This window comes from Cydia splendana, chromosome 22, assembly GCF_910591565.1.
Source record: "Cydia splendana chromosome 22, ilCydSple1.2, whole genome shotgun sequence".
Lineage (NCBI taxonomy): Eukaryota > Metazoa > Arthropoda > Insecta > Lepidoptera > Tortricidae > Cydia > Cydia splendana.
The window spans coordinates 5,676,236-5,691,610 of NC_085981.1; the positions used below are offsets into that span (position 1 = coordinate 5,676,236).

Sequence of the window (15,375 nt, forward strand, 5' to 3'; positions counted from 1 at the left end):
AATACTAACATTTTTATTGTTAGAAGAAGAAGAAGACGATGAAATATTAATATTATCAAAAAATAAAAGAGAGCCAACCGATATATTTAAAAATCGGGAAAATGAAGGTTCTCGCAAGTTGCTGTCTTCATAACATGCTAATGGAAAATAAAAGCAATGAAAACCCCACAAACTCTAATACCAGCAACAATAACACGAATCAAAGCAATTTGACGGCACTTCGACGGACTGGTGGTGTAGGTGGAGTCGCAGGAATAAATTTAAGAAATGAGTTGAAAGACTATATATGTTCACCTCAAGGGTCAGTGACATGGCAATTAAATATGGTGTAATTATAGGTACTAAGAATGTAAAATTGTAAATAAACACTCACCTGGAATTTTCATTGTTTCACTAATATTTTCCCATTTTCTGTGCTTTAAATTGTTATTTTTATAATCTTTGTCAGACGCGTCGAACAATATAGGATTACAACGTATTAGATTTATTAATAATTCATCGTTGTCTTTATTGAAATGAGACATTTTCAATATCAAGACGCCACCCGCCGTCCGTCGCTATTCTACAAAAATGATAGCGACCGACGCGTGCAGCGTGTGACCTTCGCCCGTCGACCTACCCGCCGCCGGCGGCGTTTCAGAGAAACCACCCTCAAACATTCCCGAACAAAACATCCGAACGTCGTCGGCGGCGGACACGCGTCGGTCGCCGGCCGCCGGCGACGGGTGGTCAGAAAACCCAGGGCCTTAGTCTTGAATAAATACGTTAAAATAACCTAAAATATTTGATTTTTTGTATATTTTCCTCGCAATCGAAGTGAAAAGCAGAGTATACAACAAGGGCATAAATGTCCATTTTTACCCTCGTCTACTATTTTGGTCTTCGCTTCGCTCAGACCAAAAAATTGCCTCGGGTAATAATGGGTCACTTTATGCCCTTGTTGTACAATCTACTATTATAATAAACTAGCATCCGTCCGCTTCTTCGTCCTTCGACCAATTATTTAGGTACCTCAAGAAGTACCTATACGTATAATCAACACAGATAATTAAAATGGCTGTTAAACATTCTTCTATAGAAAAAATAATGTTCAAAGCCATTCGTCATCCTGATAAAACAATATCCGTCTACACGCTCGTAATACATCACTAGTGATGAAACATAGTAAAAGAACTGATAGTAGATTAACTTTCCCATCGCTTTGGTGACGCAAACTGCAATTTCGTTAAGAAAAAAATATATGTGACGTTATATATGAAAAGGGATCTTATTGTCGATGACGCAGATTTTTTTTAATTTCCCGCCAAACATTTGTGTAATATTTCAGTAGCCAGACTCTATTAATAAAACAATGAGCGTTAAATTCTTGTCAAATTATCGGAATTGCACATAAATACGGAACGTCATTTTAGACACAAAATGTATTGCTATATAACAAAATTGAATTCTATGCATCAGGCAAACTACCCATCCGACTTGGATTCGACGAGCGAATTTACCTAGCTGGATATCAATTAAAACATACATTATCATAACAAAATGATGTAATTTCGTTATCATTCGCGCGTGCATTATATCCATACTTGTATTGGCACGAGCGAGACGCACGGGTAAATGACAACAAAATGACATGCTTTTGACGTCAAAATATTAATTCGAATCCTAGAAATCTTAGAATATTCAATTCTCATCTAGTTCGCCTTTGTACTGCCTATCCTGTGCCATTTTGTGTTTTGTACAATAAAGAGTTTATACATACATACATACATATTTATCTCAGGTATATGTGTCCGTGATTGGGGTACCTTTTTCTTTTGCATATAAATGTGTGTATATTCATGCACCAAGCCCTCCAGTGCTTGAGACCGGATTTGAACCGGCGCCTTCAACTTTCGCATATATGACACCTGTTCGCAAAATTAGACTGCATCACCAATGCCATCAGGTGAGATTGTGGTCAAATGCTTACCTAACATTTGACCACATTGACATAAAAAAAATATATATATATATACAGAATGATTCATGAGACGTGAGCAGGACTAATCCTGCACACTCAGTAACTGATAATTGATCGATCACCGTCGTATTTAGGTGAAACAGCCAGATTTTTTCCTATTTTTTAACTTTTTGGTGAGGGCTAATTTAATCCTCTACAATCATGGTCACCCTACAAGACCTAATTAATAAGCATAAAACCGATTAAAACCTCTTTAATTTTTGATTACGAAGAAAATAAACTGTCAAACTTGAGTGAGATACGAGTTTTCAAAAGTAACCAGACCGCGATGACAGTGGTGACATTCAATTTGACACAGAATATCGGTAGTTTAGTATTCTAATTTTAGGGTGACCACGCATGTCGTAAATAAATAAATAACTTTTTTTTCAACACGACTAGAAAATTAACGTTAACCTCACTAATACTGATACGAAAGTGTTGCTTATAATCTACGAAATGCGCAGTATTAGTCCTGCTCACGTCTCCTGAATCACCCTGTATATATATGATATCTATAACGGTTGACATTAAACATATATGATATCTATATCGGGTCACAAGGATACATTACTCTTCACAAATCTGCTCTGTCAAAAACGCGCTCGAATTCGCGATTTTTCAACACCGGACCTGACCTATATACGCATTGTACGACCATTGTTGTACAAATACGGAAAAACTGCAAACAAAGCGTGGCGGATGTACACGTGACGTTTCATTAAAAACTAGGCTGATTCGGATGGAGTTCAACTTTCACTTCAATTAAAATAGGTTTGTTTTCGACAATAGAAGAGTTGCATAGGGACCAAGGACCACGCAGTGACAGGATGTGGAAACTGTAGGCATAACTAGAAAACGTTTTCTGATGAAAATGTGAAGTTAAATTGTTATTTTTTCAATTAAACATTACCGATCGACGATTACAAAAGTACAGTCAACGTCAAAGATATGTTTACACTTTTGGCCTTACTCCTTTGTAATAAGGCGAAAAATGTAAACATATCTTTGACGTCGACTGTACCTACCTAAATAAGTCCTTAAGTAGTAAGTACTCTCTTCCTTCCTTGCCGTATCCGGTAATGGCGACTTCATCAACAATTCTTATCCGGATTATGGAATGCCCTAATGTGGCTCACAAAACCAATCTTTGTCTTGAAGATGCGGTCACACGATACGCAATAGAGTTGTCTAGTTGAGTTGTTAAGTAGTATAGTAAGATATATAACTAACTATGTAATACTCTACCTAATGCCGCCAACAAATTTGGTACAATGCCTCAAGGGCCTATTTTAGATTTAAGCTAGTTGTTAATTTAGTTTAATAGTACCACTATAATGTAAACAAATGCCTTATTTTATTACCTACTTTACATAACCTAAATATAAGTTGCTATTGATAGACCTCGATTCCTTGGAAATGCCTCAAAACCTGATATTGTAAGTTAACGAGCTAAAAATTTAATCTATTTATAGTTAGGTCACTAGATATTCGCGATGGTTCTAAAAAGGCATGACAGCTGACATGAAAAGCTGAAAGCGTGGCGATTGTTCCAGTAGAAACGCCTAAAAATATGAAATGGAACCATCAGACTGCCAGTCCAATTTAATTGTTTATTTTTGCTACTAAAATGGAAGTCTAAGTCTAGAGGTCCGTTCTAAATTTATTTTTAAATGGCTAAATGGAACTCTATTTACGGCGTGGTATTTAAATACAAAATAAAAGTGATAAATTGTTTTATATTTAAGATTTACTCCGTATTCTGTTCAAAGTTGTACTTTAAAGTAAGAACGAAATAAAATGAAGATTAAAACTTCAGAAAAACACTCACGCTTTTTCTGCAACTTTAAACCCTTCCCCAAAATCAAAACGTATTGTAACCCTTTTAACAATTACCAAAATTAGATACCTCTGACCCTTTCTCCCCTCCCAACGCAAAACAAGCCTTAAACACAAGGCACAGAGTCGTCATTACTCTGCACTCGTTAACTAGACGATGATGGATGTACGCCCTACGTTCATTAGCTGTGATTGCAATTTTCTAAAAAAAAACCTTCTGGTTCATTTTCAGTGTCTGACTTGAGCCCGTTATTGTCCTTTTCTGTCTCTTTTTGATTTCGTTTGCTATCTCTTTCAGGATCTTCAAAGGGCTTTTGTGCCGTAATTTACTTCTTACATTTGTTATATTAGTGAGGTCGGGACTAGAACAGATGAATGCAGTTGTAGCTTTAAATGTGAAATTCAGAAGCTTAAAAAGTGGCTCTTATCCGAGTATTCCTAACGTTATTATGTTTATTTGAACTTCGACGTGAATTCTAAATTAGTTTTGTAAAATATAGATAATGCGTCATTCGTACGTGTTCTTTAAATTCAATCTTTATACTTTTAACGCAACGTTTTTGCACAAACCTAAACTATATCTTAGAAACCCTATTACTTTCCTCCCGAAGTCAGTATAGATATAAAACGACCCTCGTTATTGTATCGTAAGAAAACTGGTTATTACCGGTCATTACCCTGAAAAATAAATTTGCCTTTTGCCCTCCATAGCTTTTTCTCCGTGCACTAAAAGCACTATTTTTCTTCATGGAACCCCATAACCCAATTATCCGAACATTTCGAAATGAAATCTCTTGTCACAACGTGCCTGATAGCGTAAACAAGAAAAATGGCCGACAAATGAAGACAAAGGATTGTTAGGATAAAAAAGAACGTATGGCAGATGGCGAGTTGGAAGAATTTTTAGAGCAGGCAGGCTGAAATGTGGAATAGAAAATGATAACTTAAAAAAACTACGATGAATTTTTAAATGGATATTTTGTAGAGCGTTTTTATGCCACTGGTCATATTTTGTTTGTTTGAAAGATCGTGAATATTCTTTGGAAACAGCAAGACGGAACAAAAACTTTCTTATTGAAATATTCCCGAGCAACTTAATTAAAGTCTAATTGATATAGGTACCTAGACCTACCTATTATTTAAAGTAAATACAATAGTGGTTCTAGGTACTCCGTTCCTAACATAGTCAAAAGAAAAGACATTTTTATATAAAATCACATTACCAACATTTATCTCAGAGAGTTTAAAAAAAAAAACAGAAAGTTAAAATTTAAAATGGCTGGCCATTTAAAGTTTACAAACATTAATGGTATAATAAAAAGAAAACACAATCTTTGTTTATTTTCAAGCCGTTTCCATTTCGATTTCGGTCGAAGTTTTGTTGTGAGAACTATCAGAAGTCAAAACAAAATTAACTGCTTCTTATGAGGTTTAAATGAAGATACAGCTTTTATAACATTAGTTGCCATGGTAACCCTTTTTTATAGGTACACAATGTAGGACAAGAACAACATATTTTGTTTGATGTTTTTTGCACTGCACTTACTATTATGTGACTGCACTTACTTTGGCTATTATGTGCGCGCTTACGAAAACTATGTGTTTAAAATTTTAGCACGAAAATATATTTACGAGTACTAACACCCATTTGCTAGCACTGATTTAGTTACCAAGAGCAAATCTCACTAACAGACTACATCTTTCCCTAAAGATATGCTAAAGCACTTAAACGGAGAAAACATGACGGCGATATATTTCCATATCAATCGGCCGCACCGTCCAAAAGCTAAATGACTGTAAGAATCCATCCCGGTTTCAATTTATCACCCAGAGATGGCGCTGAATGTATGAATGAATTGAAAGTTAGATTACACAATTTAAATTCCCCCTTCATGCAAAATAGGGACGGAAAGATGAGGTTTGAGGGGGAATACATTATACCGAGGGGGTGAAATATTTACCTCGCGGGAGTTTGGAAGTGTGTTCGGCGGAGCGGCGCAAAATCTTAATGGATTATGGTATGATTGGCCACTCTTACCTGGGGATATTAAGAACGTTTTTCCTCTCTTGATTCTACTATTGGATAGCAAGCAATTAAGAAAAATAACAATTTTTACGCCGTAGATAATCCGATTTGCTTTTTTTTCGAACGGATTAGCCCTGGATCGATTAGCGAGATGAATGTTGCGATATCAAAGGGGTTTATTTCCGTACTGGTTTTAGTCGAGGCTTGTATCTTTATTTTGTATTGTGCTCTCGACTTTGTAAGCCTTTAATAGCTTATGCTCTATTGTTTTGCAGCATGTGGACTTATCCAATCACTTTATTACTTTTTTTAAAGATTCTCATTTGATTTTCTAGAGATTATCAGTTGTATCGCTAAAATAGCTTTACTTTGCAACAACGTTGGTTGTAAAAAATAAAATACTTTAGATTCAAAAGAAAGAAGAATCAATAAAAGCCCTTATATCATTAATTGTTTCTGCGAGCGTGCAGCTTTACAAATCTTCAAATTACTTGTAGCTAATTCGTTGGAACTTTTTAGTATTTGTTTAGGCTTTAGATAAACTCTGTAGGTAATTAGTAGTATATTTGCAAATAAAAACCCGTATTTTGCGAACTTGTTAATGGATTTTACATTAAGACTTTTTAACACAATCAAGTAGGCGGTATAATGGCGGCTTTCGTGTTTAAAGTACCAATTAGATATATTATGGAGTTTCTAGAATTGGGATCGCTACGGGTAGAATGCTAGGTCCTGTTTATTTGCATTTAACAAAAACTTAGCAATGAGTCTTGCTGATGAATGAGTCAATGAACTTGGATTTTCTAGTCTTATCTTTACTTAGATGTCTTTGAATCAGGTTTATGCTTTGGAATGAAAATGTACTTTCTTCTCTTGGAAAGAAATGTTGATTATTTCTCCTCACATTTATGCAGCTCGTAAATTACATTGTTTTCTCTTTTAACGGTCGTTTTTGTACCCGAAGAAACAAAACCTACTTTGGAACATTAATGTTTTTAAGTGATACAGTCACCTGCATTAATATGTTACTCTTAGAAGGCCGCTAAAATATGTAACACGCTCTTATGGTTCTACAAATAAGATCGCGTCAGATATTTTGGCGGCCTTCGTTGTGTAACATATCATTGCAGGATTTGCAGGTGACTGTACAACATTTATCCTTTTTTCTTTTATTTGTTATTAAGCTACTTGAAATTTTAAAGTACTGCCATAATAGTTTAAAAGGAAAAATGAACCGCTGAATCAGCACCCAAATTTAGAGCAAGATTAATAATTAGCAAACCTACGCAAAACAAAGCATGCCCCATTTATCGTGATTAGCGCAGGGATGATTAAAAAATTAAGATTATTAGATACTCTAAGAATAGCCTTGTCTGTCGAAACCAACACGTTAACTTTTACAAATTAGCGCTAAATCGCAAGGCATGTTTTCAGAATACAGGTTAAGATAGCATTCGGCAAGACGCTGCCGCGACCCGGCTGCCGCGACCGACCGCCGCCGCCGAACGTGGCAGCTGGGCAGCGCCGCCGAAAGCATTCGGCTAGGCGCGACCGGGCGGCGACTGCCGACTGCCACGTGCAGTGGTCACACAGGAGTCAGTGCTAGCAGTTGTGGGAGTCAGTTGCGTATTATTTAAAATAACGATGTCTGACAATTTAAATATGTCGGAGAATGGCTGAAATGTGCCATCTGTCGCCTTCAAGAGGCGTTTTATCATGCAAACCTTGACAAATAGAGCAAACTAGGGTGTTACGTACACCTGAGTGGCGTTCGACGCAGTTCCGCCAAGACGTCATAGAGTGCGCTGTTAAAACAATTGAAGTCCAGAACAATTGAAGTTATGCTGTCAATCAATCTTCAGAAGGAGCACGATGAGAATGAACGGGAGAAGATGACGTCTGTGGCGGCTCCTGGGTCTAATCCACTGGTTTTCTTAAGATAAGAAACGTATCGCGTGCTGTGATTTGTAATGAGTTTTGTGCAGTAAAGATTGTGAGTTGAACATCGTATTTCATTGAAGGCCCTCGTCATCCACGATTGAAGGTTCTGATGTGCTGCCGATAGTATGATACGCCCACAATTCCCGACAAATATATGAAAGCGAAGGAATTTAGTTCCAATTTTCCTACCTGTGCCGACGGAAAATCAATTAAAACAAATAGCGGAAATTTTTTGGCATCGATGGCAAACATGTACGCATGAAATGTCCGAAAAAGAGCGGATCTATGTTTTTCAACTACAAAGACTACTATTCGACTGTGCTATTGGCAATTGTAGACGCACATTGCAAATTTATTGCGGTTGATGTGGGCTCGTATGGAAAGGAAGGAGACAGTGGCATATTTAAAAAGTCAGTTATGGGAAAAAAATAATTCAGTCAATTTAATGTGCCTAAATACTCGTCGTTTTCTTCGCAAGACGAACGGGCAGCGCTGCGACACCGCTCCGGGAGCGGCTCGGCGGCGCGGCCGAGGTCGCGCGCAGACCACGCCCCCCGCCCGCGCCGCTCTGCAGCCTGGATCGGACGGTGTGTCATACAAATCCCTATAAAGCGGTGCGGCGACCGCCGGGCGGCGACTGCCGGGCAGCCGCTGCCGGGTCGCGGCAGCCTCTTGTCGACGCATACCTTTAGACTAGTCGTAAAAAATGAGTGGATCAACAGTAAAGGCTTGGCCACATACAGAGCGCGACGCAGCGCCGCGTCCACGCCGCGCGACCGCGGCACATGCTAACAGGTTACCGACGTCAAACAGACTGCGTCCCGCCGGTATCACGCCCCGCTTCTGTCGCGCCCCGCGCCGCGCGGCCCATTGCGTCCGCGCGGCGCGTGCGCAGCGCTGCGCCGAGGGAACGCGGCGGCCCGCCGCGTCGCGCAAGGTCACGTCAGTAGGATCGGACGTAGGCAGCGAGCGGTGCGCCGCGTTCCCGCGCGGCCGCGCCGCGTTCACGCGCGCCTTGAGGGCGTGTTGAGAGCGTGAGGCCGGCGCGATCGGCGCGCGCCCTGTTTGACCAGGCTTCGCGTCGGCATCACGCGGCGCGGACGCGGCGCTGCGTCGCGCTCTGTGTGTGGCCAAGCCTTAACCCAAAAGGAGCTGGCAAGATAATAAGGAATATCTACTTATACTCGTACCTAAGTAACTAATCTCTACAAATTGTAAATGTAAAAGTCTCTGTCTGTCTGTTACCTCACAAACAAAAGAAAATGGCGGCTGTTTGTGCTCGTTGTTTATTTTGGTGTTAACGCAGTCTTAGTACCTTGCCGTTTTAACGGAGTTTACATACGGCTATACAATGTCCTATATGTGTTGAGTGTGAAAAGGTTTCAACTTACACGTGTCTGTGGGTTGTTATTAGAATTCGGATTCAATGAACTATAGGTATGCCGTGGAAAGGGCTGAATTACGTTGACATAATAATATTTAGATAACAGCGTTCTTGAAATCAGATTTATTTAAATACATAAACATGTTTATTTTTCTATGTTTTATTTTCACAGTAACAAATCGTAATGTGTCCACGAACTCCACTCGTTTTATCGAGGACTAGCGACCAGCCCCGGCTTCGCACGGGTTACACAAAACCTTAACAAATTATACACCTAAACCTTCCTCTAGAATCACTCCATTGATAGGTGAAAACCGCATGAAAATTTAGTAGTTTTGGAGTTTATTGCGAACATACACAGAAAAAGACAGACGCGGCTTTGTTTTATAAGAAGCACTACCACCAGTTTTAACATTGACATATTCACTCACGTTTAAGTAACTTACTTTCTATGCATCTCGCTCGTACTCGCATATTAGTGCAAGCGAGATGTATAGAAAGTAATTTACGTAGACGCGAGTTAATCTGTCAATGTCAAAACTGGTGGTAGCCGTGGTGTAGTGAAATTGACAGGGATAAAAGTGACAGTCCATTTCCAACGACAGCAGCACTACCATTCATTTTACTATGGAAATTGACAATAACAGCGACGCGTTCGTACTAGTAGTGCAGCTGCGGTCAGAAATGGAATGTTACCCTAACGCCCACGTCAAGCAGCAGTAATGTTGCAAACAGTTGCAGCTGCAGCTGCCATCCGAACGTCACCTTTATTCAATTAAGTAGAAAGGAGCACAAATCTCTTACCTTACCCCCTTATTCATAAAACTTAACGGGCTTAATTTAGTTAAATTATGTTTTATCCCTTTCTTACAAATACATAAGTCAAAATGACAGATAAGGACAAACGGTTATTAGCTAATTGAGGTTTGTAGTGCATTTATGAATAAGAGGGTTATAATTTAATATTCCATGACATTAAGTGACGTAATATTAGGAAACAACATTTTGAATATCTAGTTTTCTTCTTTTCTCTTTGTTTGAGCTTTATCCAATTCAATTTCACTAGGCATAATCCACTTTGTGACGTAGCGTTTTATTCTGGCTCCAGTTTCGCGGAAAAATGCAAAATATACTTCTATATTACACCATGTATGTTTAAAAATCCCTACTAATATTATAAATGCGAAAGTGTTGTCTGGCTATCTGTCTGTCTGTTACCTCTTGACGCTTAAACCGCTGAACCGATCTAGATGAAAATTGGTACGGAGATAGTTTGACGTTCTGGAAACATATCTGGACATAGGACAGTTTTTATCAATCACTATTCATCATTGCACGCAAACGAAGTCGCGGGCAAAAGCTAGTAGGTATATTTAAGTAGTATGTATAAGTAGTGTATGTTATCTAGCACATAATAGTCAAACTTTTAATAGTTTTAATCCTTGCGTAGCTTACTGAGCATAAACTCATGAGAAAAACTAACTTTATCCTCAAGATCCGTAAAGTAGTTAAAACATTTCTATTACCGACATCTTTTTGTCTACTTTTACAGGCCTCTCCAAACCTCCAGTTTCCTTACCATTTTCTCCGTATGAATGCATGTTATTTTAGTTTAATATCCCACTGAGTTTTGTAACACAGAAAATCCTGGCTCAAAATCCATGGTGTGTATGTATCATGTATGTACGTGTTTTTTGCTAATAAAAAATACTATTACTTCTGCCTAAGTGCGCACCGTCTCGATTTTTTCCGAAAACTGGGCTAAAACGAATACAAGCCTGCCCTTGCTAAGCGATTGCAACACTTTGCTTTGCTCACGCAAGTTTATTTTAGTTCCAGCTATCAAGTTAAGTCCTTCTTACACAAACGTACATTTGCCCGTACTATAGCAACTTACGCCTTTCTTGCCCTAAAACTTTCAACTCCGTACTATGGGAACTTACTTCCTTTTGGCTCGGAGATTTTCACGTCTTTACTAAGGGAAGATACGTCCTTTTAACATGGATCGCGGTTTACATGTTAGATATAAGACGTTTGACCGCTGAAAGGCTGATTTATGAGCATTTGGAGAAAACAGTTTTGTGCTTTGCAGTGGGTTAACCGTATACTACTCGTTTTAAAAGATAAAGCTACCGTTAGAAGAAGGTAGATACAAGTCAGATCAGAGTTATTTAAGACCGTTATTTTCAGTACCGTAGATTTAGTTATTTGTTACTGACTCCAATAATTTAAACGCCAAAGGGCAGAGTACGTTTTCTCTTAATCATATTTGAATGTAATTCCAATTTCATGTTGTATTCGCAAGAAAATATTGACAATTTAGGTTTATTTATTAGGTATCCGTTATACTGCAAAGCCGCAAAGTATTATAGGTCAGAAATAACATAACTTTTAGACCTTAATTTTTCATTATTTTCCTAACCAGAATCAATAACTGATGAAGGTTTATCGGCCTGCCTTTGCTATTTTGTTTGCCTAAACGATTAAGTTTCAATAATCTTATATATACCTTTAAACGAGCAATACTTGTTTATTTATCTATATATATATTTCGGGGATCACGGAAACGGCTCTAACGATTTCAATGAAATTTGGTATCCACTAGGGGTTAACTGGGCCGAAAAATCGATCCAGCTAGATCTTATTTCTGAGAAAACGCGCATTTTTGAGTTTTTATGTTTTCCGAGCAAAGTTCTCTCTCCCAGATATTATTACTTATACTACACAACTTTTGGAACCCAGATTCGGATCCAAATGCCAACTAATCCATCTTGCGACGCCTGCCCACACTGCCTTTTCCATTACGCGCAGTGAGTAGGTATCTAAAGATGTAAAACTAATGTCATTGAATAAAACGGTACCTACACGATTAGTCACTAACCACAAATTTCATAACCCCTTTTTTGCTTCGTATTCATTTTCACGGTTAAAGTTCTTTGTGCGATTTCAAGTAAATTCGCACTCCAACTATGACTAAGCCTTTGTAAAAGTTCTGTGATCTCAGAATCTTCGTTTTCGTTAATTAGTCATTTGAAGCTTAGTTTTCCTTGACTATTGTGTGGTTGACAATGCGATTTCAAAGAGCTGTCGGTACTTGGTAGAACAGCGGGGTTTCTATTTGTTGTTGATTCTGATGACGAATGTTTCAAGTCTTAGAAAAAAAACGTAACTTCTTATAAGAATAACTTCTTACTTTTAGTCAGGAAATCAATTTTACGATTGGTTCTATACAATAGGTACCTATATTTGCTTAAATCAGATGACACATTGCAGATTAATATGGAGCAAACTGTTAGTCGTAAAAAACCATCTTACCAACCTAACTTTCTAATTTCTGTAACAGTTAAAACTCCAAGAATTAATATAACACGGCTAAGGATTTACATCACTAATAAAAAAGTAAGCGCGGAAAATTTATCACTTATAGAAAGGAATTTAGAAATTCGCCTCTTGTTTTATTTAGAGGCTAGGTTAGCTTAAGGTGCATACACACCGCAGCTAACTTTTGTAGACCAACACTATGGTAACACGACATAAGTTAACCTAATGTAGCAGTAACAATTGAAAACGTTTTTCTACAAAAAGTTCTACAAAATGTGCATCCACACCGCAGCTACTGTTGGATGCACGTTTAGTCAGATTAACAGTTAAAGTTAAACATGAAGATATGAACTCACCTGCACTCCTCGCTTCAGCCGGCAGTCTATCCATAAGCAGCATCAGACACAACACAAACACAATTGTTTTAAACCTAAAGCACCAGCCTCTTCGATACCTCTCCCACACATTATTGCTACAACTAACCGCTTCCCCAAAACTATTATTGTCTAATTCACTATTATTGCTAAACACATCTCTCTCTTCACCTCCTCTGTCTTCTAGTAACGATTTGATATCTTGTAGGCTTTTACTTTTGTTTGTTATAGTCTTTTCTAATGGTTCTGTGTCGTTCCAAATCATAGTTGGTCTTGGCTTTGTGCTGAAGTTAGTGATGTGCATTTGTGATGTCAAATCGCCGCATCTTGGTGTGGGCTCATCTGAAAAGAAAGAAATATATATATTAATTTAGGAACGAGGTACTAAATCTATGACGGAAATTGAGGAATGAAAGGCACACGCCTATCCTACTTAAAGATGCATCCTCACCACAACGTTGCCTAAAGTTAAAGTGTTGCAGTGTTGCTCCACCAAGGTTAACTGCGATGTAGATGCACCTTAACGTTATTCCATCCAAAACTAGATTTTCAGAATATAAAATGCTGCAGGTTTCAAAATAGTGAAATATTAAATCCAAATAATGCAATCTAAAAAATATACAGGATAATCGGTTAATGTTTTGGCTTCAATTCACAATTTTATTTCGTTTTACCAATACTGTTTACCAATGTTACAATAATAAAGTTTGCGAACCCATTCGTAATACGGATTGAGTTAAAAAGCAATATTTCATTTTCATCACAAAAAAGGACGCAAAAAAGCACCTTAACCCAATATTCACCGTTGAAACAGATGAAGTTACTGGAGTTTTTAGTAAAACCAACTGTTTTACTATGTATGAAGCTCCGTTTTTCCGTGTATATAGTACAAATATTAAAATACGCGGAAAACGCATATATGGGGTATTCGCGGAAAGTCGGCTTTTATACAGAACTGTAATTTGAATGTGTATTTCAAAAGAGATTATAATAATATAAAATATTTTAAATAACTGCAACGAAATTAACAAATGAATGAAAAAGCTAGGTAAAAACAAAATACTATTTGGTAAAAATGGGTGTAAATATTGTACATCATGATAGTGAGTTCCATATTAAACACTGAAATTCATCAGGTCTTTTTGTTTTCCATAATCTTTTTTTAATTGTTTATTTTCCATCGGCATTCTAACGTAGCACTATGGTCTATCAAGTCAAGTATTCATGGAACGAAACATGTCGAGCAATCTTCGTCTTAAAATTATGTGAGTGACCCGTTTTAATAATTTAATATAATATAATTGTGTCTAACGGAAGCTTTGTTTTTAAAATCTGTAACATTTAACACAAAAAGCGATAATAAATGTATTGCTTTAGCTTAATCTACCTGTAAAGTCACCTGCAATAATATGTTACACAACGAAGGCCGCAAAAATATCTGACATGAGCATGACTTAATATGATAGAGCGTGTCTCATATTTTTGCGGCCTTTGAACATATTCTTGCAGGTGACTGACTGCCCGATTCGAACTTTAAGATACGTCAATTAATAGATCTTCATTTCATTCTTTTAAAATTATGGCTTCAGCCCATTGGGGCTATTTCGCCAGTGTCAAGGTCGTAGTAGCAGGGTAACACGATTGAAGTTGTACGGTTAGTACAAGACAGTGTACGGTGATTTAGCTCTTGTAAAGCGATAGCGGGCTTTACAAGAAACACGTGGACAACCGGCCGTAGACTCCAAAATGATGGTTAAACGTGCTTCAAGATAAATTCTCCATTCACTGCACACTACCACATTAGTTTACCGTATAATAGGCTATCGATATTACACTTTAAACAATATTAATGAGCAAAAAACGAATCAATTAATCTCGCCGCGTGCCCTCAAGATGGCGCTCGAACCGGAAGTCCCCATGTCCACAGTCAAATGTGACGTTTCTTCAAACAAAAACGTCACATTTGACACTGACATATCTAATCCATATCGTTTCTAGATCTATTAATTGACATATCTTAAAGTTTGAATCGGGTCCTGTAGCTCTCGTTCAGGCATATATTGAGCAACGTAGGTAAGTCCTTATCTTATTTATATAGTATGACTTGTTAAGCATGCACTTTAAATGCTATTCAGGCTTTACGTAGCTCCAACGAGTCTAGACTTGGCTAATGAGCTCATTACGTGAATCGATGCCTGCGAGTGATCGATCTGACGTCATCTTTACGATAATTATCCTGTCTTCAATAAAAAAAGGAATTTTAATAGTAAAATGGATGGTATGAATAATTATAAATAATGCTATCAACAAACAATATCGACAATGAAGAATAACTCCGTGTTTTACGTAAGTAATAATGACTCAATTAAAAAAACAATTTCATATTACATACTAAAGTTTGTCTGGAAGACATGGCTCTTTGGCGATTAGACCGCTTGTTTTTTGCCTACATCAATAATTGGTAATAAGTAATAGTGAAATAAAGAGTATT

General features: G+C 37.7%; 1 protein-coding gene and 1 long non-coding RNA gene across 2 annotated transcripts in view; one reads left to right on the forward strand and one right to left on the reverse strand.

The window, feature by feature from the left end:
- Positions 1-15,375, reverse strand: part of LOC134801510 (latrophilin Cirl) — a 457,954-nt gene that overhangs the window by 182,219 nt on the left and 260,360 nt on the right. The window contains exon 2 of the mRNA XM_063774122.1: positions 12,867-13,226. Within this exon, the coding sequence (XP_063630192.1) occupies positions 12,867-13,188 (322 nt within the window). The 5' untranslated portion in view covers positions 13,189-13,226. The remainder of the gene's footprint in view (positions 1-12,866; positions 13,227-15,375) is intronic.
- The window catches only part of LOC134801530 (uncharacterized), a 458,287-nt gene that overhangs the window by 116,307 nt on the left and 326,605 nt on the right, over positions 1-15,375 (forward strand). The gene's annotated exons all lie outside the window — the stretch shown is intronic.